The 13,127-nt window shown below is 34.5% G+C and overlaps 1 protein-coding gene across 1 annotated transcript in view; it reads right to left on the reverse strand.

Moving 5' to 3' along the window:
• Positions 1-13,127, reverse strand: part of NT5DC1 (5'-nucleotidase domain containing 1) — a 247,619-nt gene that overhangs the window by 45,466 nt on the left and 189,026 nt on the right. Inside the window, exon 9 of the mRNA XM_031964382.1 lies at positions 1,462-1,580. Coding sequence (XP_031820242.1) covers positions 1,462-1,580 — 119 coding nt within the window. The remainder of the gene's footprint in view (positions 1-1,461; positions 1,581-13,127) is intronic.

A 13,127-nucleotide genomic window follows, 5' to 3' on the forward strand; every position in this document is an offset into this window, starting at 1 on the left:
TAAATTTCTTCTCTACAATTTTCTGCATTCTTTCTAATTCTGGCTACATTAGCTTTATCTTGTAATGAAAATTATTCATTTTATATCATAACTTATTCAAAATTTTTTTCTTATTAATAAATCTGATAGATAATACATTCCATATTTTTCATATTTATTAATATTTCCCTTTATGCCTGGGTCATGTATCCATTTTGACCTTATTTTAGTAATTTGTCTAAGATATTTGTCTTTACCTAATTTCTGCTAGAATGTTTTCCAGTTTTCCCAATTAATTTTTACTAAAATTTAAAATTTAAATTTAAATCTTTATATTTACCAAGCATAAAGTTATTATAATAATTTACTAGTATGTAATATATTCCTTTATCTTGCAGCTATTAATGAGCTGATATGACTTAAAGAAAGATAGAATATATCTTAGACACACTTAAGTCCCATCTTCTCACTTTACAGAGGAGGAAACTCAAGACCAGAAAAATATAACTAATGTGCCCAGAATCATGCAAGTTTTAACTTGTAAGTTCAAGTTCATAAACTGGAATTTCATCTTTCTTTGCCCAGAACCATGTTGTCACTATATTATTATGCTATACTCACGTTGTTAAGATCTCTTTCAGCAAATGTCCACTAAACTTGGCCTTCCCTTCCTTGCTCAGCATTTTATTGTTGCCCACTATAGTTATGACAATATATCAAAGAGAAATGGTCTAGGCTCAGCCTGACAAGATGGTGGGTTCAGCTTTTCCTGAGTCAACTAAGTAATCAAATGTTTTGATTCAAAATTCCTACTTGATCTATTTCTAGATACAGTAAACAAAAATTCTGTTCATATTTTTTAAAGGTCTTAAAAAGGATAGTCAAGAATGAAGTTATTTTCTTAAATCATCATGCTCGCGTGGGGTTTCATGGAATTGACTAGTTCTTCAAGGCCCTATTATATTGGCAGACTGAAATAATTTAGAAAGATTTTGTGTACAGGTCAAGGAAATGAATGGGGAATAAATTTTTAGTGCCTAGAGAGTTTTCTTTCTTTTTTTCTTTATATTCATATTCCCAAAGGCAAGTACAATGTCTGTCATGTAGTGGTTGTTTAATGTTTTTTGATTGTTGATGGTTGTCCTGCTACTTGAGGACCACCTTAGCTAAAGGCAGATAAGTTTATCACCAGAAAGCAGACCACCAGAAGATGATGCTTTTAGATATAAGAACATAGGATTATCTAATTAATAATTATCTATTAATCTAGGATTATCTCCTAATATGTGATAGGGTACAATAGTACTCAGCAAGGACACTGCAAATACTTCACATTAAGACAACAGGTCTACAAATATTTAGAAGCAGTCTTGTCAGTAGATGACCGAAAGGTTATTGATTACAAAATTATGGGTCCCGTTTATATTTATTTATTAACATCTACAACTAGCTATCAGAAACTCGAAGTCTATCATAAGATACCTTGGGTTGTTCTTTGCCAGTCATTTTCTTGAGAAATTCATACAAATGGTCAGAATTTCCTTGGGAATACCAGCCAGGCTTGTCTAGAGAGGGAAGAGTATCTTGTTCTTCATCATTCTCTGAAATGACAAATGACAAAACTTTTAACTTGGAAGCAACTGATCCTACTGATGAGGTAAACTGATCTGACAGCTTCCGAAGAGAGCATATTAAATATTCAGTGGCCGGATGTTTGGACAATTGAAATGAAAGATTGATGAAGAATATGGACAATGGAAAGGGATTAGACTTGTGATTTCACTGGGGTAGAGAATTTGTAGGTATAGAAATGTCCTCTAGCAATGTAAGTTAGCAACTTCACTAATGAAGAGATTATTGTTTGGAAAAGGCAAACAAAATAAATGTACTGGCCTAGAGGAGCCAGTTATTGGCTTTGTTGCTTTTTGTGTTTCTTTATGTCTTTACCTGAGCAGAGTTGGGCAATCCTTTTTATTTTATTTTATTTAATAGCTTTTTATTTACAGGTTATATGTATGGGTAACTTTACAGCATTAACAATTGCCAAACCTCTTGTTCCAATTTTTCACCTCTTACCCCCCCCACCCCCTCCCCAAGATGGCAGGATGACTAGTAGATGTTAAATATATTAAAATACAAATTAGATACACAATAAGTATACATGACCAAACCATTATTTTGCTGTACAAAAAGAATCAGACTCTGAAATATTGTACAATTAGCCTGTGAAGGAAATAAAAAAATGCAGGTGGGCATAAATATAGGGATTGGGAATTCAATGTAATGGTTTTTAGTCATTACCCAGAGTTCTTTCTCTGGGCGTAGCTGGTTCAGTTCATTACTGCTCCATTGGAAATGATTTGGTTGATCTCATTGCTGAGGATGGCCTGATCCATCAGAACTGGTCATCATCTAGTATTGTTGTTGAAGTATATAATGATCTCCTGGTCCTGCTCATTTCACTCAGCATCAGTTCGTGTAAGTCTCTCCAGGCCTTTCTGAAATCATCCTGTTGGTCATTTCTTACAGAACAGTAATATTCCATAATTTTCATATACCACAATTTATTCAGCCATTCTCCAACTGATGGGCATCCATTCAGTTTCCAGTTTCTAGCCACTACAAAAAGGGCTGCCACAAACATTTGTGCACATACAGGTCCCTTTCCCTTCTTTATGATCTCTTTGGGATATAAGCCCAGTAGTAACACTGCTGGATCAAAAGGTAAGCACAGTTTGATAACTTTTTTTTTTTAAATTTAATAGCCTTTTATTTACAGGTTATATGCATGGATAACTTTACAGCGTTAACAATTGCCAAACCTCTTGTTCCAATTTTTCACCTCTTACCCCACCCCTCCCTAGATGGCAGGATGACCAGTAGATGTTAAATACATTAAAATATAAATTAGATACACAATAAGTATACATGACCAAAACATTATTTTGCTGTATAAAAGAATCAGACTCTGAAATATTGTACAATTAAGCTTGTGAAGAAATCAAAATGCAGGTGGGCATAAATATAGGGATTGGGAATTCAATGTAATGGTTTTTAGTCATCTCCCAAAGTTCTTTCTCTGGGCATAGTTGGTTCAGTTCATTACTGCTTCATTGGAAATGATTTGATTGATCTCGTTGCTGAGGATGGCCAGGTCCATCAGAACTGGTCATCATATAGTATTGTTGTTGAAGTATATAATGATCTCCTGGTCCTGCTCATTTCACTCAGCATCAGTTCGTGTAAGTCTCTCCAGGCCTTTCTGAAATCATCCTGTTGGTCATTTCTTACAGAACAGTAATATTCCATAATTTTCATATACCACAATTTATTCAGCCATTCTCCAACTGATGGACATCCATTCAGTTTCCAGTTTCTAGCCACTACAAAAAGGGCTGCCACAAATATTCGTGCACATACAGGTCCCTTTCCCTTCTTTATGATCTCTTTGGGATATAAGCCCAGTAGTAAAACTGCTGGATCAAAAGGTAAGCACAGTTTGATAACTTTTTGAGCATAGTTCCAAACTACTCTCCAGAATGGTTGGATTCCTTCACAACTCCACCAACAATGCATCAATATCCCAGTTTTTCCACATCCCCTCCAACAATCATCATTATTTTTCCTGTCATCTTAGCCAATCTGACAGGTCTGTTAGTATCTTAGAGTTGTCTTAATTTGCATTCTCCTGATTAATAATGACTTGGAGCATCTTTTCATATGAGTAGAAATAGTTTCAATTTCTTCATCTGAGAATTGTCTTTCATATCCTTTGACCATTTTTCAATTGAAGAATGAAGCTGATTTTTTATAAATTAGAGTTAATTCTCTATATATTTTGGAAATGAGGCCTTTATCAGAACCTTTGACTGTAAAAATATTTTCCCAGTTTATTGCTTCCCTTCTAATCTTGTCTGCATTAGTTTTGTTTGTACAAAAACTTTTCAGTTTGGTATAATCGAAATTTTCTATTTTGTGATCAGTAATGATCTCTAGTTCTGCTTTGGTCATAAAAACCTTCCCCTTCCACAGGTCTGAGAGGTAAACTATCCTATGTTCCTCTAATTTATTAATAATTTCATTCTTTATGCCTAGGTCATGAACCCATTTTGACCTTATCTTGGTGTACGGCGTTAAGTATGGATCAATGCCTAGTTTCTGCCATATTAGTTTCCAATTTTCCCAGCAATTTTTATCAAACAGTAAGTTCTTATCCCAAAAGCTGGGGTCTTTGGGTTTGTCAAAGACTAGGTTGCTATAGTTGTTGACTGTTTTATCCCTTGAACCTAACCTATTCCATTGATCAACTAATCTATTCCTTAGCCAATACCAAATGGTTTTGGTAACTGCTACTCTATAATATAGTTTTAAATCTGGTACAGCTAAGCCACCTTCATTTGATTTTTTTTTCATTAATTCCCTTGAAATTCTTGACCTTTTGTTTTTCCATATGAATTTTGTTGTTATTTTTTCTAGGTCATTAAAATAGTTTTTTGGGAGTCTGATTGGTATAGCGCTAAATAAATAGATTAGTTTAGGTAATATTGTCATCTTTATTATATTTGTTTGCCCTATCCAAGAGCATTTAATATTTTTCCAATTGGTTAGATCAGACTTAATTTGTGTGAAAAGTGGTCTGTAATTTTGCTCATAAAGTTTCTGATTTTCCCTTGGCAGATAGATTCCTAAATATTTTATATTATCAGTTGTTACTTTAAATGGAATTTCTCTTTGTAAGAGTTGGGCAATCCTGAGGAGGATACTGCTAAACTTGGTGGCAAGTCAAAAAACATTTATTAAGCATCTTCCCTGTGTGCCAGGTACACAGAAGGATACGAAGAAAGGCAAAAAGCCCCAGATCTCAAGGAGCTCACAGACTAAAGGGGGAGAAACATACATGTAAATCTGTAGCTTATTTGTATAAGCTAAACAGCATAGATCAGGGATGACCTCCAAGACAAGGCACTAGAATTAAGGAAGACTGAGAAAGGCTTCTTCTCAAGGGACTAAAGGAAGCCAGTACTTTGTTGAGGAGATGAAAGGGATATGGGAGGAGAATTCCAGGTATATGGAAGAACTAGACAAACAAAACACTGGGAATTGGTAAAGAACAAGGAGACCAGTGTCACTGGATTGTTGAGCATATGGAGTAATGTAAAAACTATATGTCAGGCATTGTACTAAGTACTTCAAAAATATTATCTCATTTGATCCTCACAACAACTGTATAAAATGGATGCTATCTTCTCCATTTTACAGATGAGAAAATGGAGGCAAATAAGTTAAGTGACTTGCCTAGGGTCACACAGCTAGTAAGTGTCTAAAACAGAATTTGAACTCATGTCTGTCTGACTCCAGGACCAGCACTCTATCCATTATACCACTTAGCTGCCCTGGATGAAAGACCCTAGAAAGTACCATTATAGAGGAGATCACACACCCATTGAAACTGTAAAGAGTCACAGAATAATTAGGTGATCACAGAGTTGAATAGCATCTTAGAAGTCATTTAATTTGCCCCTAATATTTTACAGATGAGGAAAACTGAGACCTAGAAAGATTAAATAACTTCCTCCATAGACAGTTATTTAATGACCTATTAGACTCAATATCTTTGAGGTATTACTAACATTTAATCAAACATGCATTTATTCACTATTTTAATTACCTAGGGTCACTATGCTATGTTATCACTGAAAGACTGCCATTACTATCAGTAACTTCAGCATTGGGAAAAAGTATTACAAAAAAATTCACTGCCTTGTTTCTCTCATATACTCATGTGTATCTATTTGTCTGTCTAACAAAGAAAGATGATTTCAATTATTTTACTTTCTAGACATTTCATGTGTAGAAAGAAATTCTGGTTTAAACCTAAATATTGTAAATTTATAGCATTAATTTGAAAAGCTGAAATAAGTGCCATGGTGAATTAACAGTAAAAATAAGAACAATTTCTGGCTCATGGTGATTGCCAAAATAAATCTATCCTTTCAAGACTCTGTGATGCTGTGCAAAGATCTCAAAGTAGTTGTTGTAGATATAGGAATGTGTTACTGGTTCCAGATTGTGTCCATTCAAGGTCTTAGTCAGGAAAGACCTTGGGGAAGAGTGCTATGTCTTCCATAGTAAATATCAGATTGAATTAAATAACTAAAATGTTTTTCCAAGTCTTTTGAACTGGTTTGGAATTCCCCAGGCTACTTTAGATCTAGACCACACATCTCCTTTGGTACTAGTAGTTTCATTCTAACTACTTAACGGTCAGATTATCTGTATACCAATGGAGACAAGAGAATTGGAATTGTATTCCTTACATATTATTACCCAATCACTCACCCTTGTGATCATGACAAACTGTTGGAATCTTTACAAATTGTTAAAGTCATTAGAGTTGATAGAGACAATAATTGATATAATCAGTATGATTGAGCTGATCCTTCGAGATGTTATGGGCCAGAACTTGAAACAAGGTACTAAGTACAACTGATAGAAACAATGCTTGTGTTCACACCTTTACAGAGCTCATATAAGCAAGAAGTATTTAAGTACTCATTGGAGTTCACATGTTTGGGAGATTTCAGGGTTTAGTATGAGATATCCGAATTCACACCTCCCTTAAGCCCTGCCTCCAGAAGGAGGAGTTAACCTTTGGGAGATCATATATAAAGAGGCTCTTAGCTTCAGGTGAAGGACTTCGGAACATTGACTGGGGTTGGAGAGGAGCACTCTGGGAGGAAGCCCACAAGCCCTCTATCCGAGGCAAGAGAGATTCATTTTCATCTTCCACCTTGGTGCTGGCTGGAGGCTGAAGGAACAGAGGCAGAAGCAAAGGACAAAGCTGCAAAAGCTCTTAGAATCAAGGAGAGAGAGAGAGAGAGAGAGGCCTCCAAGAAAACTAATCGGGCTACATTGGAGACAATAAAAGATCTGAACTTTTATTTCCTGGCTGCGTTTTGGGTGATTATTTACTTTTAAATGAAACGAAGGCTGCCTCCAGAAAACCTCCCCAAGAAACATGTTTTCTTTCAGAGAGAACCATTATTATATTTTAAAGAACAAAAACACCACAACAAACCAATTATCATATGATGAAGGCTCAATAAAGCTAAACAAGAGCAATGACTTTAATTCAGTATGGCATTTAAGTAAGAGAGCTCAGGAGTATACACCAAAATATTTAATATTCACTGTTGTTACTTTTTGTAGTAGTAAATAATTAGAAACAAAGGAGATGTTAAATAATTGGAGAATGGCTAAATAACTTATAGTACATTAATATAATGAAATATATATATATATATATGTGTGTGTGTGTGTGGCTATTAGTATTGTGATTCTCTTGACTCTTTTAGGGCTTTTTTTTGGGGGGGGGCAAAGATACTTCTTCATTTCCTTTTACAGGTCATTTTTACAGATGAGGAACTAACATAAACAGGGTTAAATGACATGCCCAGGGTCACGCAGCTAGTAAGCATCTGAGATTGGATCTGAACTCAGGAAGAGGAATCTTCCTGACTTTATTTACTATACCACCTACCTGCCCATAATAGAATATCTCTGTACCTTAAGAAATGATGAATAATAGGAATATTTTATATACAGAGAAATATAGGAAGACAATGTGAATTGATGTAAAATGAAATGAACAGAACCAATAAAAATAAATCTATCTACTTATCTATCTATATCCATTCCATTATATATAGTTTTCTCTTTTTCCCTCCCTCCTGCCCTATACAAAATATAGACAGACACATCATACAAACATAAAAAAATCACCTTGATTTCTCATACACCTGAGTAAAAATGCAAGTTGGGAAAAATAACTTTTAAGTGGGGAGGATGATGAGAAGGCTTCTTGAGACAACTTGTGCTTCAGAGAAAGAGAAGAAGGAAATAATAAAATAGAAGGAAATAGTGTGTGGAGGCAGAAAGTGGCCAGGACAAATTTAGGAAGTAGCTAATACCCAAACTTGGCTGAAACAAAAAAAGACATGACAAAGAATATAGTAAAATATAACTAGAAAAGAAAACTGGAATTAAACTGTGGAGTTAACAGGGTTTGTGCCTGCACAGAGTCTTACATCTAGTCAAATGTCTGAGGCCACATTTAAACTCAGATTCTCCTGACTCCAGGACTGTGCTCCATCTACTGTGGCATCTAGCTGTCCCTCACCTTGCCATTTCTTACAGCACTTTGTACAGCTATTCAATTTGTCATTATAACTTTCTATTTTATATCTACTAATCTATGTCAACATCTCATCCCCTAGTAGTCCATAAGCTCCTTGAGAGCAGAGACTTTTTCTTTCTAGACTTCAAAGTTTCTCCAAGTTTAACTAAGAAGTTGACAAAAGGGGGAAAAAAAAGGAGGAAAAAAAGACAAGAAAAAGGAAACAAAAAAAAGAAATAGAAAAGAAAGGGGAGACTGGAAAAGGTCTCATAAAAGGGGAGATCTGAATTGAACTTAGTAACCAAAAAGACCAACTTATTGGGGAAGTAAGTATTTGCAACAAAATAAATCAGCTAAAAAAAAATAAGCCATTTATTGGGGCAGTTAAGTGGTGCAGTAAATAGAGCACCAGCTCTAAAGTCAGGAGGACCTGAGCTTCAGACATTTAACACTTCCTAGCTGTGTGACCCTGGGCAAGTCACTTAACCCCAAGTGTCTCAGCACAAAAAAAAAAAGCTATTTATTAATTCATTCATTACTTCACAGCTAATAGAAACCAGGAAGTGATTTTTTTTTCCCTTTCTGGTTTCAATTTTTTTGTTTTGTCTTCAGAGAAACTTTTCTGCTGAATTAAAAGAGAATTCTGTAATTTCTGGAAGGACAAAATGCAAACGCAGTTGGGAGAATGAAGAAATAGTAAATATAAGAATGTTTTGGGCCAAACAAATTTTATTGGTGAGGGGAGAAGAGGAAGCTGATTTTTGTAGACTTATCTGCAAATAATATTGCTTTTGGATTTTGTCATATGAGTAAACAGATCCCCATTCCAATCTTCACCCTCAAAGTAATTTATGCTTCAATACATAAGACCATTTTTTTACTTTTTCTAATTTTCTAACTCTTCTTTCTCATTTTAAAATTTTTTTTCTTTTCTGCTCTTAAGAGTCTTTAGGAGTAGCCTTTTATTTTATTTTTCCACTGGTAAATAGAATATTTTGATCAATTAAAAATATTCAATGTAGTATTAAAAATTAGTCAATTTCCTTAATTTGTTTTGTTCTCATATTGTTGGAATGATTTCTTGAGAATCTAATTCAGAAATAGTAGCCACATCTTGCCATCAGTAATAGGGAGAAGTGCATAATAGTTTCAAAATGAAGATCAGGATATATCTTAAGCATTTCTATTTTCCAAGTACCTAAGCTTTCCCCAAAGTGGGAAACAACTGCTATTTCTTCCTTTCCATCATCTACTACCAACAGCAGGGAGTTCACTCAAAGGTCAGAAATGTTATAACTATTACCTCAACCGAAGAAAGTAAAGAAGACCTCAAAGTAAGCAAAATGAATGTGAACTCTGTGCAACTCAGAATGATAAATCCATGGGCAGCTTCAAACTTAGTGCACATAAATAACCCCTTTCCCTCCACAACTTCATAGTTAAAAAAATAACAAGAAGCTTTTAAAAGTCTATAATAATAAATTTTGTGAATTTATGTTATTCTCCATTAAAAATATGCAAAGTAACCAATGTAGGTATGAAGCTAATTACTTAAAATCACACTGATAGTTTTTTAAAACTTTTTTTTTTTAAATTTTCACAGTGGGATGTATCTTCTTAGCTTCAAAGACTTGAGAAAACCTCAAGTATGATCCAACAAGGTTGCAAAACCAAACTGAACTTAGTTCATAATTTTCATTTTCTTTTAAGTTATGTAGAGGTTCCTAAGAAAAGAGATGATGGGGTCTAGCTATTTAAACATAATAGTTAATTTATATTTACAAAGTATTTGCAAATTGCACTAATCAAGTGTGATTCATAATTTTGAATAAACAGTATTTCAGGTCACTTTGGAGCCTAAATATGTTGGTTTTGGTTAGGTAATTGCTAATCTTTTGGACTTAAAGAAGTTAATATGCTTTCAAAAGTAAATACTTAAATTCATTCAGTAGACTGCCTAGTTCATTAGGAGAAAGAGATACTAAAAATAAGGATTCAGTTCCAAGGTTAGGAAGTAATTATTTCAATTTACTGACAAGAGATTCTGAAAAGAACTCTCCTTAATATCATTAATTTACTTACGGTAATGTTAATGTAGTGACTTCATTTTGATATAGAATGTTTTACACTTGTTATAGGAAAGATGCATTAAATGATCACATAACTAGGAAGGTTAACATTTAGTTGGAGAGCATACAAAGAGAACTGATAAATGGATTCTGTCAACCTGGGTGAAGACACAACAAATACTTAGCAAATCTGTGGATGAACAAATTTGAGGATGAACAAATATCTGGAAGAAACAGCTAATCTTCCAAATGACAAAATAAGGATTCATAAAGGCCTCAGCATATACCATAATGGGTTAAAACTAATTAAAAATGTAGAATCCTGCACTTAAGTTCAAAAAGTAAATTATTGGATGAGAAAGATTGTTGAAAAGAAAAGAAAGTCTTGTTTAAATAGACTGGGTTAACTACACACCTGTCAGATTGGCTAAGATGACAGGAAAAAATAATGATGATTGTTGGAGGGGATGTGGGAAAACTGGGACATTGATTCATTGTTGGTGGAGTTGTGAACGAATCCAACCATTTTGGAGAGTAGTTTGGAACTATGCTCAAAAAGTTATCAAACTGTGCATACCCTTTGATCCAGCAGTGTTACTACTGGGATTATATCCCAAAGAGATTATAAAGAAGGGAAAGGGACCTGTATGTGCACGAATGTTTGTGGCAGCCCTTTTTGTAGTGGCTAGAAACTGGAAACTGAATGGATGTCCATCAGTTGGAGAATGGCTGAATAAATTGTGGTATATGAAAATTATGGAATATTACTGTTCTGTAAGAAATGACCAACAGGATGATTTCAGAAAGGCCTGGAGACTTACTACGAACTGATGCTAAGTGAAATGAGCAGGACCAGGAGATCATTATATACTTCAACAACAATACTAGATGATGACCAGTCCTGATGGATCAGGCCATCCTCAGCAAACGAGATCAACCAAATCATTTCTAATGGAGCAGTAATGAACTGAACTAGCTATACCCAGAAAAGAACTCTGGGAGATGACTAAAAACCATTACATTGAATTCCCAGTCCCTATATTTATGCACACCTGCATCTTTGATTTCCTTCACAAGCTAATTGTACAATAATTCAGAGTCTGATTCTTTTTGTACAGCAAAATAATGTTTTAGTCATGTATACTTATTGTGTATCTAAGTTATATTTTAATATATTTAACATCTACTGGTCATCCTGCCATTTAGGGAGGGGGGGTAAGAGGTGAAAAATTGGAACAAGAGGTTTGGCAATTATTAATGCTGTAAAGTTACCCATGTATATATCCTGTAAATTAAAGGCTATTAAATAAAAAAAAAATTAATAAAAAAAAATAGACTGGGTTAATTGCATAGCATTATCTCTTCACTGTTATCCTTTCTTCTGATTTTATATTTACTCTAATCATTGCTGTTACCAGATGAGCTAACTGCGCTCACAAACAGTGATTTCCAAAACGACTGATATAAAGATAACAAGCTTATTTAATCTAATTCAACAACTATTTATTAAATACCTATTATGAATTATAATACTGAACACTAGGGATATTCAGTACTCAAATGTACCCATGATCTCATATAAACTCAGATGTTCCCATCAGTTGTACCACCAGATTGCAGACCACATATTCTATGCCTCTTATGTTCTCCCCTAAGTCTGCTAGAAGAAGTCCATCCAACATGCTGAAAGCCTAACATTCTTTCTCCTTACATCATAAAGGTTATCAGTAAGTTGCTTGCCTCTGATCAACATGTCTTCTTCCTGTCATACACTTTCTTTTTTTTTTTTTAATTTTTTTATTTGGAAAAAAATTTCTTTACAATGTTATCCCTTGCACTCACTTCTGTTCTGACTTTTTACCTCTCTCCCTCCACCCCCTCCCCAGATGGCAAGCAGTCCTATACATGTTAAATATGTCATATACTTTCTTGATGACATCCTTTGCTTCTGTTCTTTGGGATTCTTCACTGATGATGAGTTACAACCTGCTCATACACACAATGGGCCTTTCTGTTGTTCTTAGTGTTTTAGGATACTCATCTTTAGCTCTTTGGAGGCAGAAGTATTATATTTTTTCACCAGTGGTGAGCAAGGAAAGGAAAAACATAGGGCACTGGAGAAACATAGACAAAAACACAAGCTTCTAGATGGCATAGACCTAGATTTGGAGTCAGAAGACCTACATTCAAATCTAGCTCCAGATGTTTTCTAGTTGTGTGATTGTGGATAAGTCACATAACGTCCTCTAGCCTCAGTCTTTCCATTTATAAAAAAACAGGGATAACAACAGCACCTATCAATTTAATTAATATTTATAAAACACTTCCCCAATCAAAAAGTGTTACATAAACTCTAGTTATTAAAAGAAAAACAGTCCTAACAACTTTGAAGCTTACATCCTAATCTTGTATCAACTAGGCCAAGAAATGATATTTTCCTTGCCTGTGGACTTTGGGCACACAGGAAAACAAAAATAATTTAACCAACTCCTTTAGACACCTTTCCAAAGAACCTACAAGTTGTCTTCTGATTTTATTTTAAAAGCAAATGTTGTTATTTTGTCAAAGATTGCATATTAAGAATAATGACTTGAAATAACATTTGTAGATAGTGTAAAAGCAGAGGTATAAAACTTACAGCCCATAAGCCACAAGCAGCCCTCAAAACTTTGGAGTGCAATTCCAATCAGATTAGATCCATTTCTATTTGAGTTTGATAACACTGGTGTTAATAATCTTTTTGTCACACCAATACTATTCAAAAAGGAGAAGCAATAGTATAAGGGGACTACACAGAACTCTGGGATATTGTATCTTTCTGTCTATTTTGTGGATTGTTCAACTCCCCCCTTTCCCCCCAAAAAAAACCCAGTCAGAACTTGGTGGCCATGTGGTGATGAGCT

The sequence above is a fragment of the Sarcophilus harrisii genome, chromosome 4 (genome assembly GCF_902635505.1).
Source record: "Sarcophilus harrisii chromosome 4, mSarHar1.11, whole genome shotgun sequence".
Classification (NCBI taxonomy): domain Eukaryota; kingdom Metazoa; phylum Chordata; class Mammalia; order Dasyuromorphia; family Dasyuridae; genus Sarcophilus; species Sarcophilus harrisii.